Source organism: Gorilla gorilla, chromosome 4 (genome assembly GCF_029281585.2).
Source record: "Gorilla gorilla gorilla isolate KB3781 chromosome 4, NHGRI_mGorGor1-v2.1_pri, whole genome shotgun sequence".
NCBI lineage: Eukaryota > Metazoa > Chordata > Mammalia > Primates > Hominidae > Gorilla > Gorilla gorilla.
The window spans coordinates 143,751,785-143,770,695 of NC_073228.2; the positions used below are offsets into that span (position 1 = coordinate 143,751,785).

Consider the following 18,911-nt stretch of genomic DNA (forward strand, 5'->3'; position numbering starts at 1 on the left):
AGGGGTATATGGATTAAAAAACAAGTCTCTCTCTAACTTCTGGCCACAACCACACAGTTGTCTTTCTAGGAGATAATCAATCTTATCGGTTCCTTTGACCTCCTTTCAGAAATATTTTATGCATATACAAATCCCGCACCCCCGAGTATTCACACACTCAGTTTTTCTTACAGCATCATTTTTCATGGTTGCATAATGTTCCTGTATGGGTGTATCATAACTTATGTAACTGATTCCTATGTGGAACATTTAGCATGCCCCCTCCCCCTTCCCATTACAAACAACCCCAAAAGAACATCCTTGCAGCTTTATCTTTGCACACACCCCATGTATACTGCTGTATGGGGGAGGATGGCTCTAGACTCAGGCTGTCTGGCTTTCAATCCAGACTTTGCTACTTGTTAGATTTGTGTCCAAGAATTAACTTCATTCGTTTGCGCCTCAACTTCCACAGCTGTAAAATACAGGAGATAAATAATAGCTCTTACCTCTTGGGATGATGGCTGTGAGGATTATATGAGACAATGCATGTAGAGCCTGGCACATAGAGAGCATTTAACAAAGGTTAGCTATTATTATTATTATTCACAATTATTTCCTAAGGCGATCTTCCTAAAAGTGGAATTGCTGCGTCAGAGGGTACGCAATCTTCCTCAGCTTTGTACACTGCCAAATTGCCCTTTGGAAAGGTTGCACCAATTTGCGCTCCCCCCAGTGAATGACAGTGCCTGTTTTTTCCACACACTCACCAACACGAGGTATTATCATGTCTTTAATCTTTGCCAATTAGCTAGGCAAAAGATAACGTCTCTTTGTCGTTTTAATTTGCATTTATTTGATTACTGATGAGGCTGAACATTTTTCATAAGTGTATTGGCCCATTGTATTTCTTCTTTTTGAATTGCCTGTTCATGCATGCAGTCTGTTTTCCTATTGAGTGCTCATCCTAGTGATTTGTAAGAGCTTTTTATAAATATTAAGGCATTAACCTTTTGCTACAAAGTTTTTTCCCCTCAGTTACCTGCTTTTTTTATATTGCTGGTTCTTCTTGTTCGTCTTTTTCTTTTCTTTCTTTCTTTTTTTTTTTTGGCACCCAGAGATTCTATGTGCATCAATCTAACAATCTGTTGGACTTTTTGGAACTTCATTATTCTAAGTGTGACTGAAATCCTGCCTTATCTTCCTTCCCTTACCCACCTCCCTCCCTCCTGCATCTGCTCTGGAGTCCCCAGTCATTGCTTATGTTAGGTCTTAACCCTGGATGCTAATCGGAATCACATGGGAAGCTTTACAAGTCAGCTACCTGGGACATATCCTAGGCATTCTGAAGCAGAAGCTGTGAGTGTGGGTTCGGGTTGTGGGTTCTAAAGGGCTCTTCAGGTGTGTTCCTTTATTTTTGGAAATGTAACATACATTCAGGAAAGTGCACATATTATAAGTGTATAGCTCAATGACTGGTTACAAACTGAACACATATGCACAGGTGGCTTTGTGCTAAGATTGGGTTGACACCTGGTGATCATCTAACCTCTTGGTCAAGTGATGACCTCCAACTAGTCCCTTCTCCTTTCTTATGAACTGGGGACACAACACAGAGAGCTCTTCTCAGGTGCTAAAGTTTCCCCTTACCCCACTTGGAGTGTGTTGACTTTTCTTGCAACTCAGAGACAAGGGAACTGCCTGTCTCCACCATCATGAGCCACTTCCCTCCCAACAAGATGGTGGGGGATGGCAGTGGCAGCTGGTGGGAGGAAGCAGGGGTTACTCTACCACCTTGGTTCCTGACATGAGTTCCAGTGCTATATTATGCACTGAGCCTGTGGCCACTGCTTAGTGGTGATGGTGATGGGCTAGGGGGATGTGTTACACAGAGACTGCTCCCAGAAACAGTAGGCATGGCCCTAATTCAGAGGCCCTGAGGAACTGAGAGCTCCAAAGTAATCGCCGGCCACCAATGGAAAACACAGGACCGCATTTCAGATCGCAGGGAGCCCACTCCATCTAGTGAGAACCTTGTGTGACTCAGTAGCCATTTCTGGATAGTCCACTCACTTCAGAACAACCCTATCTAGTTCACCTGTTCCTTATTCATTTATTCAGTTCATTCCAAATGAATTCATTCATTCATTCAACCATACCAAGAAATAAGCATCCTACTGTTAGGGAGCCTGAATTTTAGTGAGGGGGAAAATAAACAAAACATCAACAGGAAATATGAGACAGTTAAAAAAAAAAAGCAGCTGGATAAAGACCCTAAGGTGGGAATGAGCTTGATGAGTTCATGGGGCCAAAAGAGGCCTATTTGGCTGGAAGATAGTAGAAGATAGGCAGGGTCTGAGGGGAGCTTGGAGAGGTAGGCAGGGCCCAGGTTGACATGGGGCTGTGCAAGCCAGGATGAGAAGTCCGGATTTATTTTGTACATTGAAAAAAAACTATTTATGTGCCTACTAGAAATTTTTAAATTACATATGTGGATTGCATTATATTTCTATTGGACAGCCCTGGTTTAAAGGATGACAAAATAAAAATAACCATACATTTGAATCATGCCACGTTCTTTACAAAGAGTTTTCTTTTATAGCTCTTAACAGTTCCTCGGAATCATCTGTGATGCTAAAAGCCATGCCTCCTGCTCTAGCAGCTGCAAGTCCTGGTCTTTGCTCACAGGCAATCCTAGTTTGCAGTGATTTGAAAGTTGAAAGCCAGGGTTGGGCAAACCTTGTAGGAAAGTTCCTTGGGGTCAGGGGGCAGTGGCAGCAGCTCAGGTGTCAGGAAAGAGAAGAATGCACACCAGATGGCCTCGGAACAATGTCCTCCACATCTGCACTCCTGGGCCTAGAGCCCTGCCAGGTTTTCTGTGGCAAAGATTGAGGTGACCTCCCCAAGATGGCCCTGGATTGGTTTTGTAGGTGTGCTGGGAAGGCATTAGAGGCTATAAGTTGTGGGATGACCTGATCTTACTTTCTGCATGTTAAACTCATTCTTATCCTGAGCCACCATCCTTTCTCTATGCATCCTCTAGCCATTGGATCTAGTACCAGGCCCTGGGGTCATGTGGGATAAGGCTGAGGGGCTGTTCACATAGCAGACATTTGTGCATCCAGAGACAGCTCTAACGGGACCTCAGACATGACTGGGCTAGATCAGCCCCTCACCTAGACACCCTCTCTGAGCTAGGTCTGGTATTGCCTGTTTCTCTTTTACAGCCCAGGGCCCACAGTACAATGCTAGTGTATGGGTATAGAGATCATCGCACCATGTCTCAAGAATGTCTTGGGGCCAGAGCTGAACCAAGCAGAGGAACAGGCTTCCTGGGATGCATGGGATCTGTCAGGGAAAGAACTGAAGCAATGCAGTGGGCAGGCATTTATCCCCCATTCAGTCGACACTCTGATCCCTACCGCTGCTCCTTCCCCACAGATGGAGGGGTAGGCAGCAAGCTGATGGACTACTTGGGCCCTTGAGTATTGAGCACCTCTCCTTTCCCCTGTTTATTGAATGCCTGCTATGAGCCAGGTTCTGTGTTTGGCCCCAGACAGAAATGATCCAGCTGTATATGGAGTAACCACCCCCTACTCCCCAAAGAGTTTAGCTTGTCCCCTTCTGTTGTTGTTTTGTTACATAAGAAATTTTTGTTGTGAAAAAATTACACAAGTAAGGAAAACGAAAAACACATTTAAATCAATTCAATTACCAACAGAGAGAAAGCCACTGTAGGCATTTTCAAATGTCTCCCAAAAGACTTTTCTCTCCAAAATGCTTTATATCCCATTTTTCTGTCAATATACATTCAAAACATTTTTCCAAGTCTAGAATCATTTCAGTAGCTGCATAATATTTCATTGTTCAGATGAGCGTATTAGGTTGTCTCCAACGTTCTGCTAATAATAACAATATTGCAATGAATTTCTCCATAAATTCAGCTTTGTGGCTGAAGGGAGGAGCAGCAGTCCTGGGGGTTCATGCATATTTTCTCATGCAGAAAGGGGACCCTCAAAGGTCCAGCAGACAGAAGAGTGGACAGATGAGAGGCATCTAGCAAAAGCAAGAGGAAGTTCTGTGTGCACAAGAAAGGGGAGAAAGTTCCCAGCACTCTGCACCCATGGCCATTACTGACACCGTGATCCCTGCAGCAGCTCCTTCCCCAGAGACGAAAGGGGCAGGTGGCAAGCTGATGGCCTACACAGGTTTTTGGGTATTGGGCAGCTCTTCCTTCCCCTAAGGTTTCCTCCTCAGACCAAGCACCCTCTGCTGAGCTCCCATACTCCTTGGGTTTTGGGGGAAGCCCAGAGGCTACTTCATCCAGTTCTCTTCCTCCTGGGACAAGGGTTCACTGGAGTTGAGGTGTGGGGATGTGGGGAGGTCTCCCTTGGCAGCTTTATAAGAACAAGAAGCTCTCTCAAGGATGGCCCAGGCCTCCATAAAAAGATTTTCCTCCAGGACGGGCTCCATAAAACTTTAGGACACCTCCCCATGGTTGCCATGAGTTGGGCCACAGGGTATCCGGTGGCTTCTGCTTCCTATCTCCTGGTGCCAAGCCAGGGCTTCTGGCCTGTATCTGTTTGACAGGCCATCCCCAGGAAGCTCCTCATTAAAGATAGCGACAACAGCAACAACAACCAGGACTGCTCCCTTCCCACATCCCAGCCCCGAGGCCAGGGGGTGCCGCTGCTGCCAGCAGCTTAACCTCATTCCTCTCGGCAGTGGGCGGTGGGTGCGGAGCCTACCCAGATCTGAGAGCAAGACAGACGCTCAGGACATGGCTGGGCAACCCAGCCAGGGAGGACCTGGCTCTGCCTCCCTCCCGGCACCCAGCGGGCAGGGGCAGCAGGCTCTTAAAAGGGTTAATGATCCTCACCTCATGACTAAGGCTGAGCAGTTCCCTTTGCAGGGCAACACCTGGAGACAATGTGGCCAGCCTGCCTGGCATCAAAGTTTCCCACTGTCCTGCTGCTGGCCAGCTGCAGGCCAGCCCCCTTCCCACCCCTGTCCCACCCACAAAGTGACTGCAACCTATTGGAGGTTAATTACAGACTCCAAGTTCAAATGAGAAAGAAAAAAAAAAACCCAGTAAACTAAAAACACAGCTGGTTTAAGTGGGCATAGACAGCCTAGGCAGCCAGGCATCCTACCCATGGCCTGCAGAAGAGCAATTTCACACTCACAGGACAGACTCCCAAAGGGAGTGTATGCCCAGCTGGGCTGCTTAGCTTTCCCTGAGCCACATTTCCTCTGTCACCTAAGCCCAGCCCAACACCTGGGCTTGCTTTGCCCTCTTCTTACATCCATCCAACAAATACCCACATGCAACAGTCCCTATGATGTACGAGGCACTTACCAGTCACCAGGGATTTGGTGCCAAATAAGACATGGCCCTGGTGTCGGGTTGGTCTCTGCCTCCTGTTTAGGGCTCCCACAGAGGCTGATCCTCAAAGAGGACCACCTTCCCTGCACCGGTGAAAACCAGCCTAGACCTGATGGGCTTTCAGCTCAGCAGCCCAGGTGCCTGGCACCTCAGCTGCAAGGTGGAGAAGAGGGGCCAGGCCAGCTGGGATGAGAACTAAAGAGGGGAGGCAGAAGCTGCACCAGGAGGGCAGATAAAGAAGAAGGGGAAGGGAGGAGGAGGAGACAAAACTTGGCAGCATGAAGACCAACAGAAATGATTCCTGCCTTAAAGCTTCACCTGCCCATCCAGAAGCACCCATCCACTGACACCCAACTTGCAATGTGAGGGCAGGTATGCACAGGCCCAGGCCTGACCACCAGGGACAACACTATTCCCACCCACACCCCCTCTGCCAGGAGCCAAGCATCCTGACAGAAACACTGGCCTCCTCAGGGCTCTGCAAGGCCAGGGAGAGATGCCTCATCCCCAGAGTCACGCAGGTCCACGCTGCAGTGCTCCACCCAGCGCAGGGCTGGGATACAGACACATGAGTAGCAGAGATGGGGGATGAGGAGGTTGTCACCTATGTCTGGGAGAGATGGCACAGGTTCACAGAGCAGGGCAGCAGTTGCTGGGGTAGGCATAGGGATACCCAGTACAGATGCCTCAGTCTCCCTGGGTTCTTAGCAGTGCTTGTGGCACAAGATGTAGACACCTAGAGCTGGCACGGATGAGGCACAGAGGAAGCAGAGCAGGAACAGGGGAAAGAGAGGCAGCTGAGGACACAGCAATCCAGGTCTTTGTCCCAGTCTCCCAATTTCTCAACTGTCTGCCCTTAGATAAGTAGTTTAGCCTCTCTGGGCCTCAGTTGACTCATTTATAAACCACACTCTGTCTATTTTAGAGGAATGGAGCAAGAGAAAGCTCTCTATGGAGGGATGGAAGGCCTCTGACCACTGTCATCTCTTCAGCTGCTGAGGGCAGAGGTTGGGGACAAAGCAGAGATGGCAGTTCTGGAAAACTGTTACCATTTACCCAAACTCTGTTTAATCTCCCTACTGGGGAAAGCTGGGCTCTGGGCCAAAGTCTTGGGCCCTGGCCCAGGAGAACCTTCTGTGGAAAGGGCCAGCTGTGGGTGGACTAGGCCATCTCTTGCTTAGGGAATTCAGAAAGGGCCAAGAAGGGGATCCCAGAGCCCCATCCTCTTTGGGGTGGGCCTGTGCTTCCTGCCTCCTTGGCCTGGCTGGAGAAAGTTGTTTCTGAAGCTCTGAGTCTTGGGGAAATGTAGCAGGGGTTGGGGAAAGGGGGAGGCACCCTGTACATGCAGAAAAGACTGGCTTCTCAAACTGGGATACATGCAAAACCATAGGATGATCTCAGGGCCTCTTTCTGAGGGTCTGCCAAGCTTATTAATAAGTAAAAGCAGCACCTTTGTATCAGAACAAACAGACATATCGTGGAGAAAAGTGTTAAGTTCATGTGGATTTTTAAGATAAAATAAAAGTATAAGGTTTTGAAGAAATGCTGGGTTTCAGGAGAAAGGTCTTAGCAGGCCTGATGCAGAGCAGGAACAGGCTCATGTGCTCACCATGGGTGCAGGGTGCCCAGGCTGCCAGAGGCCCTGTCTCCTTCCTTCAACTTCAACTGCAAGCATGAAAGTCCCAGCTTAGGCACCCTGGGAGCTTGGGAGGGCTGAAATGTGGTCCTTGTGATCCAGGCTAGTGAGGGCAAGGGGACTGGAAAGAACTCACCCCAAAATGAACACCTTCCTCCCTGGGTATTTAGTCATTAGGTTAAATATAACATGCGGAAAACCAGTTTCTCCATCTTCTCTTCCAAGATTGCTCCTTCTCCTGGATTTCCTCTTTCAGTCACTTTATCTGTGACAACCCTGTGTCTCTCTTGACTTTCCCCAAAGGCTGAGTCCATTTGGCTTCTACCATGCCTCTTATCCTCATAACTCTCCATCATCTGCCAGGCCCTGGCTCAGGTCATACTGCTCCCCACCCCCCAGTACCATGACATGAACAGTGTACACTTGGCAGTTCCACCTCAATGTGCCTCACGGCCATTCAGAAACCTTCCTTGGCTCTGTGATGTCTGTAGAGAAAGGCCGCCCACCTTCCTTACCTGGCAGCCAGGGCCCTCAGGGGATGTTTGCTGGGTCAGTGAATGGGCTTCCTTCCCAAACTTGCCTCTCTACATTCCCCTACCACTTCCCTTCAGGAATCATATATTCCAGGCAAATCAAATCACTGATTGCTCCCCAAACATGCCCATGCCTATTCTGCCCTGCCTCCATGCCCTCTGCTCCTGCTTCCCCTAAATGCCATCCCTCACACAGGAAGCCGAGTCGAGAGGGTCAGACATGCAGGCTGTGGGGTCAGACGGATGCCACTGTGCATTCTGGCTCTGCCCAGCACTTGTATAACTAGGCAAGTTACTTAAACTCTCTGAGCCTTCATTCCTTGTCTGTGAAACAGGGACAATCTCATCCACTTTTAAGATTGTGGAGAGAATTAAATGAGGGTAATGTATGTCAAGAAGTTCGCACAGTGCCTGAAACAGAGATAGCTTAATAACCGGCAGCTCTTATTAATCTAAATCCCTCAAGATCTCAGATGCCACCACCTTCACTAATCCACCCAGCTAGAAGCAGTCTCTGCCTCACAGACTTCCTGAGACTTTCACACGCTCTTCTCGGGGCTTCTCACCTTGGAGAAAATCAGGTTCTTATCTTTCTAGACTGTGAGGAGCTGGTGGGGGCATGTGCTGCAGAATCGCCGTGTTTCCTGGTGTCTGTCACTGGGTAGGTGTTCACTGATCACAGGCCAAGAAAATGAATTAATGCTGTAAGGCTGGACTGTGACTGATGGATGCCTCAGAGCAGCCCAGATCAAGACTGCTGTGAGCACTCGCTGGAGGGTGGGATCCATTGACAGGTAATCCCAGAGCCCCTTCCCACCCAACACTCCTCCCCAACTCATCCCTCTCCCTCCCTGCCAGCCCAAACAGGCATCTGCCCTAGAATGGCAGAGCAGATAATGAAGTCGGGGCCCTGACTGAAAGATGACTCTTGATCAGCCTACCATTGCCCAACCATTAAGGGGCTCCAGCCTGGGCAGGAAGCTCAACTGGGGCAGCCTCCTTCCATGAGACTGACCCTCTTCAAACAGGAGTGGCCAGATAGGTCTCCACATACAGGGGTGAAATAGCTTGAGAATGTCCTTATTCATGTGTTCGTTCAAGAATGGATTGAGCACTGAGCACATTTCGAGTGCTGAGGGTCAAGTTGATGTGGCTTTCGCCCTGGTGGAGATTCTAGCTGAGCAATGTGCTCCTCACCTTGGGGACCAGGGAGGCCCTGTGGAGGAAACAAAGCCTATGCTGGACCTGAAGGATGAGCAAGAGTTTGCTAAGAGAGAACATGTGCCAGGCAAAGTGAACAGCAGGTTCACAGGAACAAGACCGGAAGGAACCACGAGGTACTCATGGAACTGAGAGGAATCCATCTGCACCGCAGGCATGAGAGGTGAGACCCATGCTGCAGTGGCTGGTTGAGGGGAGCAGGCTGCTGCCCTCATTCTTGCCCTATAGGGCCAAGTCCTTTGCCTTGGTGTGTGGACTTCCCTCTCTGGGCCTCAGTTTCTCCATCTTTACAGTGAAGGGAGTGAACTATAAGTTCAGATCCAGACCTCACCTGACTGCACCAGAAGTCACAGCCCGTTTGCCAGGTCCAAACCCCCAGAATCCTCCCAAAGTGTTTGCAGCTGGCAAGCTATCCCGAGGCAAAGCCTGTGACCTCCTCTACCCAGCCATCACCACATGCACATTCTGATGGTTCAGCTGGGGCTACTGCAGGAGCTCCTGACTGTGCCCTCCCTTTTCCCATCCTTTCACAAAGAGCTATGTGGCTATGATGCCTAAAGTGCAGCTTGGACTAGGTCACCCTCCTGCTCAGAACCCTTCATTCCCTGCTGATTCAGAAAAGTCCAAACTCACTAGCCTGGCACTCAGAAAATCCACTGTTTGGCAGCATACCTTCTGGATTGTGCCTTATTTCCCCAAATATCCTGTTTCCAAGCCTCCACACCTGCTTAAGTGACTTCTTCAATCTGGGCACATAGCCCCTTTGCCAAAGTCCTTCTCATGCTCCAAAGTCTGCCTCAACCCCATCTCCTCCTCCAGGAAGCCTCCTCAGATTCCTCTGGTTAGAGTTAGTCTCTTCTATCTGTTCTGGGCCATCTCTTGCCAGGGTCAGCCTTGTAATTGGAATTAGGTCTGTTCGTGTCTATCTCGTCCTGCCAGGTGACAGGATCTCAGCCAGCACTGCAGACCCCAAGCCTCATGCCTGACACTGAGGAGCTGGGTTAATACCTATGGAACTGACAGGCCCTCTACAGGGCTCTGCTCCAGGAGGCTGGGCCACCCAGCTCAATCAGTGATTCTTAAACATGAGCATGCATCATAATAAATGGTGGGTGGGAGGGGGGCCTGATAAAATGTACATTACTGGCCCCCATCCCCATAGTTACTGATTCAGTAGGTCAGGGGTAGGTCCCAAGAAATTGTACTTCTAACAAGTCCCCAGTTTGTGCTTTAAATCAGGTTCCCAATAATTTAAATGTTCATCTTTTGCACAAGGGGCTCCATAGGACCAGATATCTATCCATTCTGATGCTAGATCTAGCCGGACTCTAGACCTCTAGCTTGGTTTCTGGCTAGGCCATTTGACCATAACAAACCACTATCTTCTCAGGAGCTCCTGCCTATTTGTGCAGCCTCAAGGCCTCAGTGCTACCCTCCTCTGTCAGTGTTCATGGCTCCTGTTCACACCTTACTGCCACAGTCACACTGCAAGCTCATTGTGAGGGCAGGGACTCGACCCACTTATCTTTGTATCCTCTCAACTCCACCCAAGAGCCCAGGAAGTAGATATCTGACCAGTTGATCTGATGGGGAGGGCCTGTTCCAAGTGGACCAACAGAGATCCTCTGCCTCTCCCTGGTTTTTGTTGAGGGGCATGGAAGAGCCCAGAGCCAGGTGGACTGTGCATGACTGAGGCAGGGCAGGGGGCAGACTTGAACTTAAGATCTCATCCTGCCACTAATTCATGGTTAATCGTGGGACTTTCTCTGCCCCAGTTTTCTCATCTGTAAAGTGAGGATGATAAAATAATACCTATACTTTATAGTATCAGTGCTGGCCTGTAGTGAGTCCTTAGTAAATGAGAGCTGTCTCCGTGTCTCCCATGCAAGTTGGTCATGGACATGTTTCTACTTCTAAGAAGTCCCTTTTCTTTCCCTGGTAAGTTCCTATTCACCATCCAGGCTCAGCTCCAATGTCATCTCCTCTGTGAAGTCCTCCCTACACCACCCTAGGAGAACAAATCATTCCTCTCCTCACCAGATGTTGCACACTTATCTCTGGTCTTACCCTCGGTTCTGATCGTAGGTAGTTGTATAAGGATCTGTCTCTCTGAGCTTCCTGAAGACAGGGCCTGTTGTTTATTCACATAATAGAAGCTCAGTTAATGCCTGCAGAATTGAATACACAAAGATGAGTGAACGTACATGTAGTTTATGCAGTTTATGTAGTTACCATGTGGCCAGAGCCTGGAAGTCTTGATGAGAGGATGGCTAGGCTGGAGGAAGACTGGGAAAATGGGCTGCTACTTGCTTCCCACCAAGTTACAAAGGGTGTGCTACTGGCTCAGAAATGGTGGGAAAACACTATGAGAACATGGTTCCAATGGGGCCCAGGTCTCACGCTTTGGCAATGCTTTGCCAGAGGTTTTTTTTGTTTTGTTTTGTTTTTTCCTAAGCCCCTCTTCCATATAGTAACAGTCCCTCAGGCCAGCCTGGTGGGCTGGAGAACAGAGGAGGGCTAGTGGAGTAAGTGGGGCTGACCAGGCATGGGTAGCAACTGGGAAACCAACCCCGAGGCCAGGGCTAGGGCCTGCCCAGGCTGGGCCAGCACCTTTTCCTCCATGTGTCTTCATTTTGGTACTGCCCTAATGTCAGAGCTTCCCTGACTTGGCCCTGAAGCTCCCAGCACCAAGGGGAAGAAGGCAGCAACAGGCAGCACTTTGGGATTCCTGCAAAAATCTGACTCCAAGGGACTTTGCTTCCAAAAAGCTGCTGCTTCTTCCTCCAGCAACTCAATGAGCCCACACAGGCCAGAGGGCCTAGGTCTCCACCTAGGAGAAGGAATGGCCCAGCTCATACTCTTTTAAGGGGGACTATACCCTCTGTTTGCAACCTAAAGCCAGTAGTCCAATTTTACTTCTATCCCAGACCTACTGACCATCCGATTCCCCCAACCCAGATGACTCACTGCCCTACCCCAGCTGTACCGCTGTGCCAATCTGGAAAGACTAGAGCTCTTGGTCCCCTCTTCACCCCTGCCAAATGCCTGGGACCTGGGATGAAGACTGATGAGTCCTGGTCTGTAAATTGCTTTGAGCTCTCAGGATGAAAGACTGTTGGGAAGTACAAAGTTACTCTGCTTGTTGTTATTGTTTGTAATGAACCTCGAGGTGCCAGGGAGCCAGAGCAGAGCATGAGGCATAGGCTGAGCTCCAGAGTGGCAGGAGGACAGCTCAAGGTGCCTGGCTCAGCAGGGTCAGCCAGGGGCCAAGACCAGAGGTGGAGGCTGCCAGAAGCAACCCCCAGATGTGGCTCTGATACATGCACATGAGCATATCCCACCTCTGACCTGGTCCTGGACAGCCTAAAGAAGGCAGTTTGTTTTAGAAGTCAGGGCAGCATCTTTATCAGAGGCAGGAGATAGCAAAGATGGGAAAGAAAGGCTTTGCAAAGATTTATCTGTGTCCAGGGAATTGAAATGAGATGTGTCCAGAGCCCTCAGCTAGTGATGCTAATCTACCTTCACACTCCAGGACACTCTGGTGAAGACCAAAGTCTGCTCCATGTCTGCCTGTGGGCAGCTTCAGACTCTCAGTTCACAGGGACCTCCAGCAGAGGAGACTTTTTTTAATGAAACCCTGACCAACTGGGGCACACAGAAAAGGCTGGTAACTTAGAATCCCCTTCCAAAGTCATTCTTTAAAACAACACAGCAACTACAGGGATTCTGATTTTCTTTAAGGCCAATTTTCCCCACTCCTCCAATCTCATGGCTCTCCTCTAGGGGTTCTCAGAGATGCTGGGTATGCAGGCTTACGCTCTGCCCTTCTCATATAGAAGGTGAGGGCTGAGCGTAGACTGCATATCCAGAGACCCACAGAAAGGGAGGACAGTGTCTGAGGTCACACAGAGGTCCAACAGGGATGAACCCCAGGTGCCTGGCTTCCAGCTGTGCCATTCCACTATACCATGAGTGGGCTTATTACCCAACACCCCCAGCACTGCTGCCAAGGCTGGCAAGACTATGAGCTGGGGAGAAGAGGAAATGGGGGATGGGGGAGACCCAGTTCCCGGTTAGGGATACCAAGCCTCAGACCCACAAACTCTCAGTGAGTCATGGAGCAGAGCTCACACCTGTAGTTCAGCCCCACCCAGCACTCCTGCACTGAGGCAGAGGAAAAGCCCATTTCCCCACACTGGCCTGGGTTTGTGGGGAGAGAAGTACCTCTTCCTGCTATTTGCTAAGGAGTTGTTGGAGGGTGCTGAGTGTGTGGTCAAGGACCAGGGGGAGCCCACTAATTAGTGTCCCCTTCTCTCTCCCCTCCTTTCTCCCTCCTACTTTCCAGATTCCCACCCCACATCTAAGCTAAAGGTTTTAGTGAATTACTTGCTCATGCTTTCCATGTGCATTTCCCTGGCACTAGTGATTCCCACCAGCTGAAGCCCACCGAGTGCTTGCTACCAGCTCAGCTCCTGCCTCCTTGACATTGAGAGAGTGCTCTTACCTAGCTACCCTTCCAAAATGCCCAAGGTAGGATGTGTATGTAGGGGGAATGGGAGTGGGGTGGGTAATGGAGGTGGCTCACTGAACCAAATCCATAAATTTTCGATCATAAAAAGAGGCACCCTGCATTCTTTCAGATCTCAGTTTGGGAGCTCATCCCACACTGCAGGAGCCCAGCTTGAGCTGACCCACAGGCTCCTCATAGCAGACCACCTGTCCTTGGGAAGAGCTATAAGACACACTTGTCTGGCAGAAATGCGCAAAGAGCTTTTCTCTTAAAAAGACGGAGAACACAGTTCTGGCCTTTAAGTTTCCTTAACTGCTTCTCTCTACCCTGCTGAAAATAGTGTTTGACGCCTAGGCTCTTCCCAGTAGAGACCTCAGAGCCTTGCTACCCCTTCCCTATCATTACACAGAAATTCAGGAAAGGAAAGGGATTTGGCCAAATTCTCAAGCACCATCGAAGCCTCCCAGCTTCCAGTCAAACGCTCTTTTGAAGGCATTTTTATGTTGCTGATCTGGTGGGCACTCCAGTGAGGGGACAGAGACCCAGCAAGTCTCAGGACCTTTGTCCTGAGAATGCTACTTTGAAGCCCAGTCTTATCTCTGGAACGTACTTTGTTACTTTAACTTCAGTAAGCCTCTGTTACTCCCTCTGTAAAATGGAGATAGGACCACCTGCTCCCAGGATTGTTATGAGGATTAAACGGAGATAAAGCATTTGAACATGGCTTGCCTGTGACTCGTACAAAACACACAAAATTAGCACAAAATTAACAAAACGCTTGCCTGAAGAAAAGAACCGAGAATCCAGGTTTTCCCCAACTGGGCCCCAGTGCAAGCCTGGTTCTACGGAGAGGATGTGCATGCCCCGGGCCGCCTGTGAGAAGCCCGAGACCAGTGCACTCCTCTTTGACTCTGCAACTGCCCAGGGAGGGCACGAAAGTGGGTCGCAAATCATGGCTCTGCTCCTCCAGGCAGGGACAGAATCCAAGGGCCCAAGGGAGTCACTCCCGAAGACCAGAGAGAGACAACTGCCCAATGTCTAGTCCATTTCCGAGGGAACTGTCACAGAAGCAGCGGCTCCCCTTCTCTCTGGGGTTCGCGAGCGGGGCAGGGCATCCCCTCCGAGTCTCCGGAGTTGGCGGGCGCTGTTGCCCACGCTCCAGTGGCCAAGCAGAACGGAGGGAGGTGTGGCACATGGGTAGGGGCAAGCCCGAGGGCTCCGATCTCTCCGAGGAAGGGAAGGCAGTGACAGCTCCCGGAGCGCTCGGCGGCCAGGCCGGGCGCAGCGTCTGCTCAGCCGCCGCCTTTCTGTCGGTACCCGCGGCTCCATCCCCGCTCGCTCAGGGCTGCTCGCCTGCAGGCCGGTACCGGCGTGCAGCGCCTCTTGCCCGCCCCTGCGTGGGGACGCGGCCGCGTGGGGACGCGGCCGCCCGGGGAGAGGCGCGCACAGCCACTGTCGGGCTCCTGGCACGCAGCCCCTTGCCCTCCCGGCCACGACGACCCGCTCGCACGCAGGCACGCGAGCCCTCGGTGCCTGTCACCGCGGCGGCCGCTAGCGCAGCCTAGACTCACCCGCGCTGCGCTGGGGGCGGGTGAGCGGGCAGCAGGTTTCTCCCAGGGAAACCGGGTTTCTGGGCGCGCGGAGGTGCCCTACCTTTCTCCCCGGGATCGGGCTCCCTCTCCCGCTTCCTCCCCTCTCGGTGCTTCTTGCCGCGGCCGCGGCCCCTCCTCCTGGACTCCGACATTCTGCACGGGGTCCCAGGCGGTGGGACGGCCTCAGCTCTCCGCTGCCGCGCTGCGCCCCCGCCGCCTGCAGCCTCAGTGCCCGAGCGCGGCGCCTTTCTTATAGGCGGTCACACCCTCCGGGGGAGGGGAGCAGCGAGCCTTAACTCTTCCCCTCCCGCGCCCTCCACCCTCGCCCCCACTCCACCGGCTCGGGCCGCGGGGGCGTGTGGGCGGCCGGTCTGGGCCCTGGGCCCCCTCCCTGGGCCCACCGAGGTAGGCCAGACCGGCGCCTAAACAGGGCGCCACAGACCTCCTCGCCGAAGAGGGGGCTTGAGCTGGGCTGGGGGCCTGAGCATGATTGGGGAGGGCGGCGTAGAGATCCCCCAGCGAGGGCCAGGCTAAGGACAGTATGGGGGTGGGGAGACAGCGAGGAAAGGGCCCAGGAAGGGACCAAAATGAAGCCCGCTAGCCAGCCCAGCGGGGTAGCGAGCACCCTTGGCTCTTGCAGTGGGTCTCCACAACCTCGAGGCACCCCCGGCCGTACAGGCGGGTTGCCTGTGCCTCTCATGCCTGCAGGTCTGGCCTCAGCCCCGTAGGATACCGCCATCTGGGGAACACCTTTAACGCAACCACCATTTGTGCCTGGCAGCAAGGGGTCTGTGGCCCAAAAGCCCCTCCCAGCCAGGGCGGGCTGCACTCTGCAGGGAACCTGGGTGCCCCAGGTGGCTTGTAGCCCCCCCCCCCCCCCCAACACACACTCTGGCTGCAACTCCGACAGCCCAGGCTGCCGGCACCAGCTGGCTCCTCTCTACAAGGCCTGCGGAGGTGAACTCAGACACTGACTCCCCACCCCCGCCCCGGTCCCACAAACCATTGGGTAGGGGCTGCTGGAGAGGACAGAGTCCTCCCTCCTGCCTGGGTGTGGTGCTGAAAGGGTTACATAGCAAAGGCTCTCCCTCTTCTGGCTCCCAGAAAGCCTGAGCCTGCGGTTTGCCTGCCTAGCTCTGCCTGAGGTGTCCCCTTACAGCCATCCCAACCAGAATCCAAGTCAAAGATCATCTCACCCAGTCCTCTGTCTCCTCAGGAAGGGTCCGAAGGCCTCTCTGGACAGGGTTCTCCTTAGGAGAGCCTGAAGCAGGCTTAGGACTCTGGGTCAAGGCCAGGGACTCGAGCTCCAGGGCTGTCTGGGGATGCGGCCAGAACTTAGGGCCAAACTTGTGGGGTGGGAACACAGAAAGGGGGAAGCTGGAGGTGATGGCCACGCAAAGGGCTGATCTTTGGTGCTCTTGGGGCACAAGTCTGTCTCATCAGGGGCCAGCTCTGGTGGGGGGGGGGCAAGTGTAAGAGACAACCCTTGTACCCCACCCCAACTGAGGGAGAGCGAGTACCCACTCCACTTCACACAGTATCACTTTCTGTGAGGTGGGCAGCAAGGGGCCCTGGGCAGAACCAGAGCCAGGGGCCAGGTCTCACTTCTGCTTCAACCCCTGCTCTTCAGTTTCCAAAATGGCATTCATATCCATCCCTCCTCAGCCACTGGGGTACTGCCTTGGTTCATTCCCTCTTCCTATCCCATAGACAATGGTCTCCTTGCTTGAAGTCTTGCCTCTCAGTTCTGATCTCTCCAAGGCCATCAGAGTGAGCTTTCTTTCTTTCTTTTTTTTTTTTGGAGATGTAGTCTCACTCCGTCGCCCAGGCTGGAGTGCAGTGGCGCCATCTTGACTCACTGCAACCTCCTCCTCTCGGGTTCAAGCGATTCTCCTGCCTTAACCTCCTGGGTAGCTGGGATTACAGGCCTGCACCACCATGCCCAGCTACTTTTTGTATTTTTAGTAGAGACGGTGTTTCACCATGTTGGTCAGGCTGGTCTCGAACTCCTGACCTCCTGATCCGCCTGCCTCAGCCTCTCAAAGTGTTGGGATTACAGGTGTGAGCCACCGTGCCCGGCCCAGAGTGAGCTTTCTAAAACACAAACTAGATCACTTCACTCATTGTAACCCATGGGTTAAACCTAAACTCCTCATGGGTGTCCAAAGCCCTATTCTACCTGGCCCTAGCTCACAGCCTTCTAGCCCCCAAAGCCTATACCTCAGCCACTTTACCTACAAGTCACACACACTTACTCTATCTCCTCTCATACCTTTGCACATACTATACTAATCTCTCTGCCCAGGATCTCTCTCCCTTTTTGGCCTACCTGATCTCTGTATTCATTCGTTTGGCAAATAGGTAGTCAGGCTTACTGTGTTTTGGGCACAGTGCTAGGTGCTGGAGATACGGCAGTGAGCAAGACAGACATGGGCCCTCCTTACGTAAAGGTTGGTGGGGATGGAAAAATACCTAATTACACAAATAATGGATTGATTAAAATTTGTGTGAAATATTAAGGAGACATGCATTCAACAAACCTTTATATATGTTGACACACAGCTTGATAGAGGAAACAAACTGTAGTGAAGGAAGGCTTTCCCCAGGAAACACTTAAACTGGGATTTGAAGTATGAGTAGGAGTTGGCCATATTAAGAGGTACTGGGGGAAGAGTATTCCTGGCAGAAGTATCAGCACATCCAATATCCCTGAAGCAAGAAGGAGCTTTTTTACCTTTGAAAAAGAGTATGCTGAGGGCTGTGTGTGTGCGTGTGTGCGCATGTGTGTATGGGATGTGGGTATATGAGTGTGAGTGTGCACATGGGTGTGTATGTGCATGAGGTGTGTGTACATATGAGTGTATGCCTGTGTCTAAGGTGTGTGTGTGTACACGTGGGGTTTGTGGGAGGTCTGTGGAGTGATGGTATAAATGTTGTAAAAGGAGCCTGGAGAGGAGGCAGGCAGTGGTCAGATCAAGCAGGACCGTTGTAGGTCCAATGAAGACATTGGGGTTTAATCTTAAGAGCAATGGTCTGCTATGGAAAGCTCTTCAGCAGGTATGTGAGGGGTGGGAGAGGGCAATGATGAGATCCTCTGCTTCCTGAATTATTTTGATGTATCCCTCTAAGAACACTTGACTGTTGTTTTTCATTTCCACCTCCGTCTCTTCCACTACAGTAAAAGCCCCTTTGGGAGTGTGACCCCAGTTTCTGGTACAAGGGAGGTAGTAGGTACCTCCTGTGGGACAGATAAGTGACCCTCCTTTCACTAGTAAAGAATGGCCAAGGGTATCAGCAAGAAAAAAATGGCTCAAACTGGGGGATTGCAGCCAGATGAAGACAATTCTCCTGGGGGTAGCTCTCCCAGCAGTCCAGAGCAGCTCATGACTTGGTATCAAGTGAATGATATGAGTCAGAAATGGCATGGAAATTCAAAGGGGGCACAAGCACTCTCCCTGGACTGGAGTATCCAGATCTAGTGCTGAGGGAGGTTGGGCTTGAAGAAGAGCTTGAAGGATGGGTAGGATTTTGATGGGGGGCAGGTGAGAGATTCCAGATGAGTGGGATACGACAAAGATCTAGGGGCAGCATTCCCTGGGCACCTGCCCAGGAGACAATGAGCAGACCAGGTTTATGTTAGGAAACTATGGGAGCTGCAAATACACACAGAAAACACTTACGGGACACGTACTATCTGCCTCAGCCTAGTGCTAAGCACTTTACACATTTTATCTCTTGTTATCCTCACAACAATCCTGTGAGGGAGGCCAACTCTGATTCCCATTTTACAGATGAGGAAACAAAGGCTAGGAGTAATGAGTCATCTCATTCACAGTCATGTACCCAGGAAGCTGCAACGCAAGGACTCCGGCCTTCGCCATTTTTCACTAGGACCCACGCTCTTTACTCTGAGACTAGACTGCTTGTGAGCAGGTCAGAGATACACTTGGACTGCCAGCTGAGGCTTTTGGGCCTTATTTAGTAAATAATGGGAAGTTGAGGATGGTTTTTTGAGGAAGGGAGTGACTTGTGTATTAGAAAAATTAATCTGACT

General features: G+C 51.3%; 1 protein-coding gene across 5 annotated transcripts in view; it reads right to left on the bottom strand.

Annotated features, from left to right (window-relative positions):
• Window positions 1-18,911, bottom strand: part of NRG2 (neuregulin 2) — a 197,207-nt gene that overhangs the window by 42,989 nt on the left and 135,307 nt on the right. For 2 of the 5 annotated variants that reach the window (XM_055389172.2, XM_055389173.2), the window contains exon 1: window positions 14,919-15,089. The exons of the other annotated variants lie outside the window; for them this stretch is intronic. In XM_055389172.2, the coding sequence (XP_055245147.1) occupies window positions 14,919-15,009 (91 nt within the window). In that variant the 5' untranslated portion in view covers window positions 15,010-15,089. Of the gene's footprint in view, window positions 1-14,918; window positions 15,090-18,911 lie in introns of those variants that run through there. 5 annotated transcript variants of the gene reach the window in all.